Source organism: Stylophora pistillata, chromosome 14 (assembly GCF_964205215.1).
Source record: "Stylophora pistillata chromosome 14, jaStyPist1.2, whole genome shotgun sequence".
Classification (NCBI taxonomy): Eukaryota; Metazoa; Cnidaria; class Anthozoa; order Scleractinia; family Pocilloporidae; genus Stylophora; species Stylophora pistillata.
This window is the reverse complement of record NC_142532.1, coordinates 8,098,942-8,113,615: the sequence shown is the minus strand read 5'-3', so window position 1 is coordinate 8,113,615 and position 14,674 is coordinate 8,098,942. Positions and strand designations below refer to the sequence as shown.

Below are 14,674 nucleotides of genomic sequence, written 5' to 3'. Positions count from 1 at the left end.
AATAATTCCTGTTCAACTTCAAATGACTCTCCTTGAGTTGTCACAGTTGCTACCGGACCCTTTTAGTAGGCATTTTCCATAGTTTTTTCGGTACTGACCAGTTAAATCGAGATGGTTCTGCCCATATATATAATAATTAAACTCATCATTTTATAAATTCATAATTTTACATTTTAATTGTACATTACAATTTTATAATTTTACCTTCAGTTCAAAGATATCGTATAAGACCACAATGCACAAAGAAATATAAATGTCACCTTTTTAATATGGAGAAAAATATCCCAGCATAAACAATTCAATACCGAAAATCAAAGCAGGCATTTTCTTTCGGTATCCAAGCAACAAAACAATCGTACAAACATTATAAACCTTTCTCCAATTTCCAGCGACCTGCCCACGTTTTTTCGCATGTCTTCTTTTTTGAAATGTTCTGAGCACAAAAATGTTGATTTTGTGATGAAGAATCCGTCCTTTCCATGCTGGCGCTTCAGGAGATTGCACCATCTGATTCGATGCTGGACGTCATTAGGAAACAAGAAGAAATGCAGACCTGGTGGATTACCTGTTGTGTCATAATAGCTATTAGCACAACCAAAAAGCGGCACAGTGTCTTCCTATTCTTTTCGAAGAAGAAGGAGGAATATCCTGCATAGCGAAAGTATCGTTGATTGTCGAAATATCTCGATGAAAAGGACAGAGCACCACCACATTTCACTAAATTCTCACTAGAACTCGCGATGCGACTCAACACTAACCTCGCTATCATGTTTGCGCGGTTACACATTCAGTATGGCGCCGGGAACTGTAAAAAGGGCTATTTATCTCTTTGTTTTGTTTGTTTGAACAATGAGGAGAATTTCAAAGTCCAGTCCAGTGTGAAATCTTTCACGAAGTATACCGTGAGGAAACTGGATCTAGCCGCCAAAATTGAGCAGTGCGTGTGACGTCTTCATGCAGACTTGTTGCTTCGAATTTTTGCATCTTTCTGAGGTAAGCTGTAGTTCTACACCCACACCAGTTGCGTGAGAAATGATTTTAACTTTAATAGTTGATAGTTAGTCATTTTTACTCAGCATTTAAGACTTAGCTTCGACACATTCGATGGATAATTATTCCAACCCAGAAATGTCGAGAGCTCGTGGAGTATCTTGCCGTCATCTAAACAGCTTCTGTAGAGAGTTTATTAAATTAAATTTCGAGAGTTAATGACTGGCGTTATATGTATATGGTTTCTTTTTTGTTTGTCAATAACACCACCAATACTAATTTGTCTAATGTATAAGAAAATTGTTAGTGTCCTAGATAAACATAACATTTCGAGTGAAAGTCAGTATGGATTTCGTAATAAGCGCTCAACAAACCTAGCTATTTTAGAACTTGTGACAAAGATAACAAAAGCAATTGATGATATTAAACGATTTACCATGGGTGTATTTCTAGACCTCTCCAAAGCATTTGATACTGTGGATCATAATATCTTACTTCAAAAACTAGAGCACTATGGGATAAGAGGAGTTGCATTCGACTGGTTTAAGAACTACTTAACATGTAGAACACAATTTGTAAAATATATGAGCACCAACTCGAACAGTTTAACAATCAACTGTGGAGTACCACTCGGTTCCGTCTTGGGGCCTCTGTTATTTCTAATTTACATAAATGATATAACCGAATGTTCCCAGATATTATCATTTATTATATTTGCAGATGACACAAATTTGTTCTTAAATCACCATGATGTAATGACCCTATATAAAACTATGAATCAAGAACTCAAAAAAGTAACAGCTTGGCTAACTACTACTACTAAGTCCTCTCAATATTAATAAAAGAAATTTCATAATATTTAAAAGGAATAGAACAAAGCTAAAACACAAAGCAAATGTCATTATTAACGAACATACAATTGACCAAGTGAAATATACAAAATTTGTGGGAATATACATTGATGAAGAACTCTTTTGGAAGTACCATATTAACCATATTGCTAGTTAAATCTCAAAGATGACAGGCATAATGGCCAGGGCAAGACATCACTTAATCTCTAAAACATTGCTAACTTTTTATCATACCATGATTTACCCCTACTTGAATTATTGTAACATCATTTGGGGGAGTACTTATCCGACTAGACTTCTCTCTATCTTCAAGATACAGAAGAAAACTGTGAGGATCATGACCTTCTCAAATTATAATGAAGATACAAGACCTTTGTTTCAGTCGTTAGAAATACTAAAAATCTAAGAACTAAACACATACCTGACAGCAGTTTTCATGTATCATATTAGCATGACAAGCTTCCAGTATTTTTTAATAACTTTTTTATTACCAATGATAACTTACATTCTTACAGTACATGAATAGTGTCACAGATACATATAGAATTTAATAGAACAAATAATGGTAAATTTTCTATGAGATATAGGGGAGCCATTGTATGGAACAGTCTATGGAGTGAGATTAGAAATATAAATTCTTACAATCTTTTCAAAAAATTTCTAAAACTATATGTTCAAAAAAATGATTTGTATTACAGGTATTTGAGTTTCTATCAGCATGTTGAGAAAACAAAATAATTGTGTATTTGCAAATCTCTGATCAATAAGAAAGAATTAATATCCGCCATCTATTATTAGTAAACTATTTCAAATGATATTATAATTAAATTGGGATCATCTTTAAAAAAGCTCAGCAGAGTTTGCTAGATCTCCTGCTGTATCTTGTTTATATTGTAGTATCTATTATGTGATGTAATGAACTATTGAAGGCAAATAAACATCAACAACTTTCAAAAGGGCACAATTCAGAATAATCGTTTGGACTATGTTTAACATTTCACATTAGCATACATGTACATCTTCGTGATCGTGTAGTGATGTATTGAATACTCAGAGCTTAATCAGTGCATATTTATTTCTACACGTTTTTCTCTCTAAAAGAATGTTCCAGAATGCGATCAGAAAGGAAGTCGATGTCTACACCAGGTTATTTAAATCGCACAGTTTCAACTGAAATACACTTTATTTATCTGAAGTTTATTTATCTGAGTGGGTTTTTTAAAGAGATTGTTTAACTTGCCTGGACCTCACACATTTCCTCTGTCAAATGTTCTTGAGATAAAGTGCTACTGGATTAACCTTTAACTCTTAATATCTGATTGTTAATTCTCCTTCCTAGCTGCTACACATTTCCTGGTAAATCAGTTCTGAGAATTTGGTGTTAGATCAAGATAACTTAATGTGATTCCCTTGTTTTTTATTGCGCAACCTTTTCTGCGCATAACATTGCGACATCCAAGATGGCGGCTGTTCTTCTCGCTAGTGTGAGAAGAACATACAAGGGCCACTTTTGCAGAGCAAAAGCTTTTGCTCGCAATAAGAATGCCGCAAATCGGCTGAAAACTTCCTGGTCTGCTCTTGAAAAACAAGAAAATGAAAAGAATGTGCGCGATTCGGAAGTCTGCAGTGGATTTCCACTTCATGGCTGTCAAGTTGTAGAATTAAATGTCCTTGCTGAGGCTTTGGATGGGGATGTGAAGCATCTGGGGCAGCTCTATGGCTCTCCAACTGCATAAAAGAAACAGTCTCTGGGCTAGCATCACTACTCTGCATATGCTGTTCTAACTCTGAGTGTGGAGAGACAAATATCAGTCGAACACACAAGACCCACTGCAGCACCGGAACAACGCGAGGGAGACCAATGTTTAATATAAACACGAAGCTCGCTGCAGGTTTGTTTACATTTAACATTGCTAAAAATATTGTTTTCCACCATTAAAGCATCCATTTAACATCTAGCCAATTTTTTAATAAGTTGAATCGACATATTTGAGGGATGCTACACACAGGCACAGGTCCTACCCACGTAAAGGAGTTGTTGTCATCCATCAACATACCATCACTTGGAGAGTCTTCGCTGAAGGCTCGCGAGAGGGAGGTAGGGCCCCAAATTGAAAAGTTGGCAAAGGAATCATGTCTGGAAAGTTTAGAAAGCAAAAGAAACCTGTGGAAAGATGATAGTGAAAAGGAAAATGTGGAGATAGGAGGGTCATATGACATGGCATGGTCTCCCTCACCTACAAGTGGTATACCAAAGAGGCAAGGAAGAAGGGTTGAAGCAAGTTCTGATGGAGAGGTTTGACAACAAACCCAGAGTCTCTTCAAACAAGCGGGTGCTGGCGCAAATTATGTCAGTACTTTATAGGTAATGCAAATTAGTTAAGATTGTGATTTGTGCAATTAATGTTCTGAAATAATTTTTGCACAGAAAATGTCGTAGTCAGATGAGGACCAGTGAGACATTGAAGTGTGGTTCTGAAGTATAAAAAGCAAATTTTAAAGTACAGTTTGTAGTTTTTCAGAGTATACTACATTGTACTGTATATATCACTCCTGTTAGAGTGATGGGTGAAGAATTCACATTTTGCTGTGTATAGAAACCAAACAAAAAAAACATACAAAGAACAGAAATCAACAGTGTTTTCTTCAAGTTTCTTTGTCAAGCCTTTGTTGCCCCAAACCAAAAAATATTGAACCCTAGCTCACTGGAATTAACAAAACGCCAGTGCTACAAAGTAGTTTCAACTAAAGGTTTATAGCTTCAAAATCTCATCAAATCTTGACTTACCTCATTCTTTGTTATTTTTGCACACTTTCCAAGTATGACTTTCTGTGTTGGCGATATCAAACACATAAAATCAACCGAAAACAAGCTTCTCCTTGAATCCTATACATGAAAGAGGAGCTAGACTAATTCACGAACAAGATGATCTTCAAAGTCTTAACTGGCTTCCCATGTCATACTTCTACAACAGGCGTTTACTGCTGTTTGTGTTTGATGTCATCAAATATAATGTTCCTGACAACCTTGCATCTTTATTTACTTTAAAATCTGGCAGTAGATCTTCCCTAAGGGGCAGCCAATTTGTTATTCCACATGTAAAATATGAAACTGGCAAACAATCTATTTAATGCAGAGGACCAACAATTTGGACATTTCTTAATAGATTAATCAATATAAATGAGACAATAAGTAAAGACAATTTCAAGCAAATTCTACGTAGATTTTCCAAGGACATCAATCATTTCTCATTCAGAGCTCCTATGCTAGCTAACAAACACAATGACTATGTATATTTTTAACTTGATTTTATCCTGTACATTTTATATAATCTTAACCTATTTTTTTTCTTTTCTTATTACCAATATTGTCATAATATATATGCATATAAAATTTTTTATAATTTTTGGATGTAGGTCCACATCAGCCCTTGGCTGCCATATTATGTAACACATCCTGCTTTATCAAATAAATGTATGTATGTGTATCGAGTGCATACATCGAACACGATGGGCACCATTTTGTGTCTTGTCCCGCTCCTCACCGTGCAAATTCTCCATCCTGACTACGATCTCAAAACCATGTCCACCTTTCGCTTCAGTTTGTGAGGAAAGAAGCATGGTGCCACCCGATTTTTTTCCAAGGATTTGCTATGAACAGTGTAATAAAGAACATATTTGAAGAGGAAAAAAAGTTTGATAGTAGAGCATTAAATTTTTTTGGAAAATAGTTCCGTACTTGGTGTATTTTGGCCAAGGCGAGAACTTCAAGCTAACCGTGAAACTGTCTGAAAAAGTGCAAAATCCCCACAGCCAGGCAATCAAAAACAGCTAAAATTAAGCAATACTGCTTATTTTGATAAAAGACGCTTTAATTTAAAAATAAAATTTTGTGTCTTTCAAGTATCCAAGGCTAAATTGTGTATGAAGGTGATTTCAATTTTTAATGCACAACCAGTAAAAATACCACATTTTAAGAGCCTGCTGACACTTAAACAAGTACTGTTACACCATTTCTTTATTGCATTTTTTTAATGTTTATATCATGAATGTTAATTATACCAAGTTTCAAAAAAAGTTTGATAGTAGAACAATTTCAAGGGAATTACCTTAAGTAGTGAAAATAAGCCAACTGGGGTCTGGTCATTATGTTGGTTGGTAATGTTACTTTTCTATTACAGTACTAAACACTACACAAGTAGGGTTTATCACTGTGAGGATTGTTTTCAAACATTTCATGAAACTTCAGTACACTTATACGACTTTCATGTATTCAAAATTCATTGATTGATATCACTTCAACAGGTTTAATACAAACCAACATAATGACCATCTCCCAGTTGGCTTGTTAGCTCAGTTGATAGAGGACTGCACTGATCACAGAAGTCATAAGGTCAAATCCCATATGGGCTTGAATTTTTCTCAGGCCTTATTTTCACTAGTACATAAGTAGGGTTTATTACTGCGAGGATCGCTTTCATACATTTAATGAAGAGAATTGCTAATTACAACTTGGGAGTGAAAGGATTACCAATGCTCTCAGTGACTCTTCACACTCCTGCATTTGCAATAGGAAAAGTTCATAACAAAATCTTGTTTGGGGTCTTCAATTATGAGATATTTTACATTGTAATTTTGTTTTGTACTCAACACAATTATGTTTGTCTTGAAGGTTCAAGGTGCACATAGAGATCAATTTTTGTGGTACTGATGATGCTGATGATATTGATTTAGCTGCTTTTAGAGAAAAATTACTCTGGGTTATAACATATCTAATAATTATCTGTAATAATAGTAATAATGATGAAAATAGTTCTGCAAATGCAAGCCATCAGTTGATATCATAATCTTGATATGGGCTCTTGGTTTTTGTGCTCAGGCTAAGAATGCATGATTTTCAGGAAAAAAAAAACTTTCACTCTGATGTGAACCCATGGACAGAATATGCAATACGGTTTAGAAATAGTCTTCACTTGCATTCATTGCAATACGGTTTAGAAATAGTCTTATCTTGCATTCATTGCTAGAGGAAGATTTGAATGTTGAACTTGTTTGACAGCTTAGATGTACTTTGTTTAATGTCGCATCTCTCTGTGGATAACAGACATCCTATAGTGGAGTTAGGAATATGAAATGATGTAATGCCACCAGTAGTATTGGCAACTGTTGAGAATATGGCATTGGATCACTGATTACTAATAAGTGACATTAACGTGTTTGCCTTAACTGTATTATGTACTGGGCAGAGGGAGATTAAGGACTTAAAGAAAGAGGGCCAAAGGGCAGGGCAAAAAAGTTTGGCAATAACAAAAACAGAACACAGAGTGGTGGAAATCACTGTGGGGGAGGGGGTTGGGGAGAACAGTACAGCTTCTTTGGCCCTCCAACTACATTGTGGTAGGAAAATGAGTGATCTAATAAATTCATCATATTTTTTAAATCAGATTACTGGTCAATTTCATTTTCTGATAAGTGACATAAAATTAATTGTGTGCTACTCATACTCTATCATAGCAATTGAAAGTATTATGTGAAGTCACAAAAGATGGAACATCTGTTTGAGATTAGTTACATTTCACTTGTGAAGAAATTACTGTATACATGTACATGTAAGAGAGAAACATAATTTATGATAATGGTCTGAAGTTTGATTAAGAATGCTATGAAAGATTCCATGGGTTATATTGATCAATTGATTCTTTGAAATTGAATCTCTTCATTGGTGCTGCTGCCAGTATCAAATTGTATTCTGCTTGCATATTGAGCAAAAATTTTAGACTGCTATTAGTCACTATCCAGTGAGATTGAAAATCTTGCAGACTTTTGAGTAGATCAGACTCGTATGAAGACATTTATATCAATTTCATTTATATCAGTAGTTGCAGCAGCTGGTTACTTCTTGGGTTAAAATCTGGGCTAACATACTTTTTCAAGGTCCTGTTTTGACATTTTTTGGCTGTAACAGTTTGTCATCATTGGCACATACTTGTCACTAGGCTCTCATATATTGTACATTTGTGTTGTTCCAGACTATTCATAGACTACTTAACACTGCAGTGGGATACTGAATAGACAGTGTGAATTCTCAAAAGCTATGGACTACAGAATTCAATTTCGCACGAGGCAACAAAAAAGTGTTTTGTTTACTCTGTTCATCTAGCTCTGATACCCCTGAGCATGTTTTTCTTGTGTTTTTTTTTTTATCCAGTGATATAATTTTGAGGCATCTAAATTAATACACCAATATAACCAATAGGAAATCTTGCCCGAGTATAACGTCCTTGTTGGCTGATGGTGGTAGAAATATCAGAATTGGCTGTAGCATTAGAGGTACAAGTCGTATTGATGGGATCGAATTGTAAACATTTTGAGTATTTCCCACGGAACGAAGCTTGGATTTCTCCACCGTCGCTCTCAACGCTTAATGAGCGCTTCTTTCTGGGAAGTTCTCGACCCTTGAAGATTCCCTTCAATTTATCTTTGAGCTCTTCAAGATGAACAGAGGCCTTTTTTAACTTAATCAATTTTTGGTAGCAAGCTTTACAAACTGACAACTCGCTAGTCGCTGAATAGTAGCTCACATTCACATCCAGACAGGAACTAATATTCGCCGGAAAATCAAAAGAACTTTTTCCAAAAACATAAATTTTTTCTTTTGTCTCAACTGAAGTGGAACAAATAAAACAACGAACACTTTGCAAAACCTCCTTTTGCGTTTCCTCCAGCAAGAAACTACGATGAAATGTAGAATTTGAAAACGCGGGAAGAACGATATTGATTACAATCTCTTGTGCTCTGATTGGTCGCATAACAAACTATGTCAGTGATCTCATTGATGCAAAGACAGCAAATGGAAAGGAATGTTGATCGAATGTGAGCAGCCGTTTGTGAGAAGGAGCGTTGCGTGACGAGACTAAAAACGACTGCGAGGGAGACTAAGCGTCACCTGAGCCTGCTAAGATCTGCTAACGAGAGTACCTCAAACAGGCCCTATTTCACATTTTATTACACATTATCCAAGAAGTTACAAACTGGGCCGGTCAACCCGTCGTGCTGCTCAAGGCGCCGGATTCAAGTGGTACACGTACAAGCAAGCAGAAGTTGATGAACGCTTCCGAAAAGAAGGGCGAACGATGAGAAGTGAGGAGAAAACATAAATCACGAGAAGAAGCGGGAGAGGACGAAAGTTTGGTAAAGAGGATTATGATTGAAAGAGGTGACATAAAGGAGGGTGTGAATGGGGTTAACCGACTAGCGACAAAGGGCGAAGAATACTACCGACTACCGACAAAGATCGATAATTTTAACCGACTACCGACGAAGTGACTGAATTTTAACCGACAACCGACAAGTAGAACCCCCATTCAGACCCTCTTATTGCACTGGTATCGGTTTTTCTTTAATTTGACATGACTGCACGTGGGGCAGCGCTCTGCGAAACGCGCGTAAAATACACCCAAGATGAAAAGAAGAAGAATGGCGATTTTTCGAAAACTCCGACCAAACAAGAAGCGTCTACATGATGTGTAGAGTAAATAATGTAAAGAATTTTTGTCAAGGAGATGAACCGAAAATAAACGGCGTCTGCAGAAACTTGTTTGAAAAGAAGTTTACTGTGGCTAAAACAATAGAACTTGTTATAATAATGCAAATCATTGCGGCTTAAGATGACATTTACCGACACCGGAAGCACAGATTTGTAGCCACGCCTTTATATGTATCAAGGTTTCTGTTTTGATCAGAACTGACCATATCAGACGTCTATTAACATTGGTTCCATCGTAAACTGCTCTTTCGCGGATTTTTGAGAGGATATCTTGGCGTGCCCTTGGCCTTTACTTCAATTTTTGATTCAAAACGTATGTCCAATGCTAAGTCTGTACTGGATAACTTTTCCAGTCTTTATTTTATTGCAGTTTTCAGCTCTTCCAAAAGTTCTTTTCCAACAAGAAAGAGGAACGTATTGATATATACAATCTTGTCCCCCGTTTAAATCACACCACTACATTTGCTTTAGTTTGTTTTTCGCTCAAAAGATTGCCAAATACCCTGCACATTAACTCACTTCTAGGTTTTCCTGTCCCATTTTTTTTACGAAGCAACTACAGTTTATAGACCTTTATAGACTTCTGTCGAAAGCACATGCCATTTACAAGTAAGCTAATGCTCTTTCCTTCAGTTTGAGACGAAACAGGCCAACAACAGACAAGTGCCTCATTGCTGTATTAATTTGGACAAAACGAGAATCATGCGCTCTAAAAAAATAATTCTTTTCCGATCATCGCTTTACCAGCTTGTTAAACACATTGATCAGTTTGAGATTCGGTAGCTTTCTGGTTGGCATGTATGTGCTTAAGAGAGAGCTTTACTTTATATCATTACTAACACTTCCTCTGGCATTTGACATCATTACTAACACCCCCTCTGGCATTTGACATCATTACTAACACCCCCTCTGGCATTTAAATTGGGGGCGTGAGGTATGCTCGAGTTTATATTCTAGTTTGGGTTCTGGTTCGAGTTCGAGTCGGACTTCGAGTTACACTTCGAGTTGTGGTAACGTTTTTAGACACGGTCGAACCTGTACTGAGAGGTAGGATGTAAAAACCCCGAAAGTTTTGTTCCCTTTAGTTGCTGTAATTTTCACCCCCATGATTAAGCGGTAACCACTGTTAGTCATTCGTGGTCAAGCTTTGCGAACGGCCTTTTTGTACTGTCCTCCATCCGTATGGAACGGCCATTTAAACAGGAGCTACTCAATTATATCTGAGAATGATCTTTTAAGTAAAGTTTAATCCATTTTTATCTCAGAAAATTAATGTCTTACAAAGTACGTTTCAGTGTTTGTTTTTGGATATTTTGTATTGTGGTCACCATTAGGCCATCTCGACCTTCGTAATCTACGGTCCTCAACCTTTTTTCTAGTGCAGTTTTTTGTCAGCCATACATTTTAGAAGTATCCAATCTTAATTTGTGACATGATATGGTTATGAATAAATTATTGAAATTATTTCAAAAATAACGCGGGCATCCGGTCACTGTGTTGTGAACTGTATTGCACATTCACTATGATAGACATTTAGTAGACAAATTTCACAAGACGTAGTGTTTCATTTCATTTCGCGAAGAAGAGCTAATTATGTATTGTGATCTCCCCTTTTCTTTGTACTGAAAATATCATTGAAAAGATGTAATTCATAACCGTGCTATCTTGCACGTTTTAAGTCGTTGAGCAGAGTAAATTTGGAATCACGCAAAGAAGGAATTAGGTGTCTTAGATTTTCTGGGTGTGAAGTATCTTGACATCCTCCTTATTCTAATCCACAGTGAGAAATAATAATTATGATTATTTATTCAGTTCCCAGTTGGGCAAAAAAATTTTTTCCTTCAACACAAGTTCAACTTGATTTGTAGTTTGAAATCTAACTCAAAGTCGAATCCAAGCTCGATGGTTTGCGCTTCATTTCGAGTAGCTTGTCCTTTCAAGGCTTTAGGGACAGAAAATGAGGTCGAAATTGTGATTTAGGGGAGTAGTTTTCGTCTCTTAACTTAACATGCTCCGCCTGCCAACGGCTTCTTTAATGGAAACTGGTTGCTATTTCGTTTGTGAATACAGAATAGTTGAGGTATCACGTTAGGTACATTTTGCCAACAAGTACCAATTACTCTAGTTTTGGCTAAACTACAAAATACAGGGCCATAATCACGCAGGAGTTGAACGTGAACACTCTCTTTATAAGAATCTCGCAGTTTAGAGCCTTTATTTAGGAACATTATCGAGCCTTACTGTAACAGAACGAATCAAGCCAATTAAAATTCTTACTGTTAAGTAATTACCAAGCAGCATTTGTTTCATCTTCATCGCGGTAGTCTTCATGACACAGAAAGTGTGATAAAATCTCACCTTTTTTTTCTGCGCACTAGTTTGCTTTCGTGTTCTGTTGTATGTCAGTTTTAGAAAGATTTTTGCCGAGAGTCATCAAAGTCAGCTAACACATTAATGCCACTAGGCAAGCGCTAAACTGGAATTTTCTCAATGTTTCAAAGTCATAAAATAAAAAGTCAGAGTAGACGAAGAAGAAAGTGGTCGTTACAACTGAACCCTTGAAGTCAGTGCGACCCAATTTAAAGTCTTCAAAATTTATTGAGCTAAATCTCCGAAAGGCAAAAGTTCTTCCACCGAAAAATCCTCGCCAGAACTCAACACTTGCCGAACGCTAATATTTCAAGCCATCCAATGAGTATTACAAACAATAGCGCCATTGTCCTCAAAAAACAATTTAACACGTAACAGCAGGCAAAGTTTGATACAAAAGAAAAACTGGCTTTGCACGGAAGTGTGAAACAATTCTTAATTTTAATTTAGTCTGTACTCAAAACAATTATGTTGGTCTCCAAGGTTCAAGATGCACATAGAGATCAGTTTTTGTGATACTGATGACGATGAAGAAATTGATTTAATTGCCTTTAATGAAGAGAAAAAATACTCTGTGGTATAAAATGTCCAATAATTATCTGTAATAATCGTAATAATAATGATAAAAATAATTCTGCAAGTGTAAGGTAACAGTTGATAACATTATCTTGATATGGGTTCTTGGTTTTTTTGCTCAGGCTAAGAATGCGTTTTAGGAAAAAAAAACTTTCACTCTCCATGGACAGAATATGCAATACAGTTTAGAAATCTTCACTTGCATTCATTGCAAGAGGAAGACTTGAATGTTGAACTTGTGTGACAGCTTAGATGTACTTTGTTTAATGTTGCATTTCCCTGTGGATAACAGACATCCTGCAGTGGAGTTAAAAAATTATCCTGATCGCATCTACAATCTAGATTTCCCTTCCACCATCTACAGCTTCTGTAGATATTTGTCCCCCCCCCCCCCCCTCGGAATATCTCTTCCATCCGTTTATGACTCTTCCCATGGTTCAACTCCAAAAGGGCTCAAAATTAAAACCACTATGAATCGAATGTCAATACTAATAAACCTTCATATTGTTATTCTGTTACAGACAAGAACAGTAAAAAGGCTTATCGCGAAACATTTATTGCCTCCATCGTGACAAATGTTTTAAAATAGCAGAAAAACTTCGCAGCCATATCAAAGCTCCTTCGGATGAAAGGACAATGAAAAGCAATGTTCGCAACAAGCGCTTTAGCCAAGCAAGAATCTTTCGCAATCATCACAGCAGACACATGAGACTGAGAGAAAAGCCTTTAAAGTGCATGGTTTGTGAGAAGCGCTTTAATCAAGCAGGAAGTCTTCGCCGTCACAACAGGGTACATACTGGAGAAAAGCCTTTTAAGTGTAAGGTTTGTGACAAGTCCTTTGGCCGACCTGACACCCTTCGCCTACACAACAGGGTACATACTGGAGAGAAGCCTTTTAAGTGCACGGTCTGTGACAAGTGCTTTGGCCTAGCGGGAAATCTTCGCCGTCACATCAGGGTACATACTGTAGAAAAGCCTTTTAAGTGCAAGGTCTGTGACAAGTGCTATAGCAAAGCGAAAAATCTTCGCCGTCACAACAGGGTACATACTGGAGAAAAGCCTTTTAAGTGTAAGGTTTGTGACAAGTCCTTTGGCCGACCTGACACCCTGCGCCATCACAACAGGGTACATACTGGAGAAAAGCCTTTTAAGTGTAAGGTTTGTGAGAAGTCCTTTGGCCAAGCTGGAACCCTTCGCCTTCACAACAGGGTACATACTGGAGAAAAGCCTTTTAAGTGCACGGTCTGTGACAAGTGCTTTGGCCTAGCGGGATATCTTCGCCGTCACATCATGGTACATACTGGAGAAAAGCCTTTTAAGTGCAAGGTCTGTGACAAGTGCTTTAGCCAAGCGGAAAATCTTCGCCGTCACAACAGGGTACATACTGGAGAAAAGCCTTTTAAGTGTAAGGTTTGTGACAAGTCCTTTGGCCGACCTGACACCCTGCGCCATCACAACAGGGTACATACTGGAGAAAAGCCTTTTAAGTGTAAGGTTTGTGAGAAGTCCTTTGGCCAAGCTGGAACCCTTCGCCTTCACAACAGGGTACATACTGGAGAAAAGCCTTTTAAGTGCACGGTCTGTGACAAGTGCTTTGGCCTAGCGGGATATCTTCGCCGTCACATCATGGTACATACTGGAGAAAAGCCTTTTAAGTGCAAGGTCTGTGACAAGTGCTTTAGCCGAGCGGAAAATCTTCGCCGTCACAACAGGGTACATACTGGAGAAAAGCCTTTTAAGTGTAAGGTTTATGACAAGTCGTTTGGCCGAGCTGAAAGCCTTCTTCATAACAAAGTACATTTGGATGAAAAGTTTAGCTGCTGGATTTGTCAGAAGTTATTTCGTACTGAAGACGCTCTGCAAAAGCATTACGATGATCACATGGGAAAAGCAGTTCGTACAATCATCTAGGTTAAGCAGAGAATTCTGGTTTTGAGACAAAGTCTGATGATGTTCTCAATTTAAATAGCTGGACCTGAACTGTTGTGTTTAACTTCTTACAATTACATTTTCAAACATTAGCTATACACCTTGGCGAACTTGGCTACTTGCAGTATGCTCAATCATTTTTACCTGCTCCTGTGTCAATTACAGTCCTCTTTGTTTTACAAATCTGAATGAAGCTTACTCGAGAAAGCTGAAATTGTAACCAAATGAATGCGTTGTAATTTTGGGTTTTTTTTAAAATACTTTTTGAGATAAAGCATCTACAATTAAAACCTTGCTTAAAAGTGCTACTTTGAAATGTCTAAAAAACTTAGGCGTTTTAATGCAAATCCCATACACGATTATTTTAGTTAAATAAGTGCAGATCACGTTCCGTGGAAAATTTAGCCTACAA

The 14,674-nt window shown here is 37.1% G+C and overlaps 2 protein-coding genes across 2 annotated transcripts in view; both read left to right on the top strand.

Annotated features, from left to right (window-relative positions):
* The first annotated feature begins 860 nt into the window (after nt 1-860).
* On the top strand, nt 861-14,566 carry LOC148716367 (uncharacterized). The gene is made up of 2 exons (XM_088744845.1): nt 861-993; nt 12,855-14,566. Exon 2 carries the CDS (start codon nt 12,970-12,972, stop codon nt 14,242-14,244), a length of 1,275 nt encoding a protein of 424 aa, XP_088600971.1. The 5' UTR covers nt 861-993; nt 12,855-12,969; the 3' UTR covers nt 14,245-14,566.
* LOC148716363 (uncharacterized) overlaps nt 897-14,674 on the top strand; it is a 37,004-nt gene continuing 23,226 nt past the window's right edge. The window contains exon 1 of the mRNA XM_088744849.1: nt 897-993. The gene's annotated coding sequence lies outside the window, so the exon portion shown is untranslated. The remainder of the gene's footprint in view (nt 994-14,674) is intronic.

What these genes read in the sequence shown, in the direction of transcription:
- LOC148716367 (XM_088744845.1), top strand. Translation starts at nt 12,970, where the DNA reads ATGAAAAGCAATGTTCGCAACAAGCGCTTTAGCCAAGCAAGAATCTTT.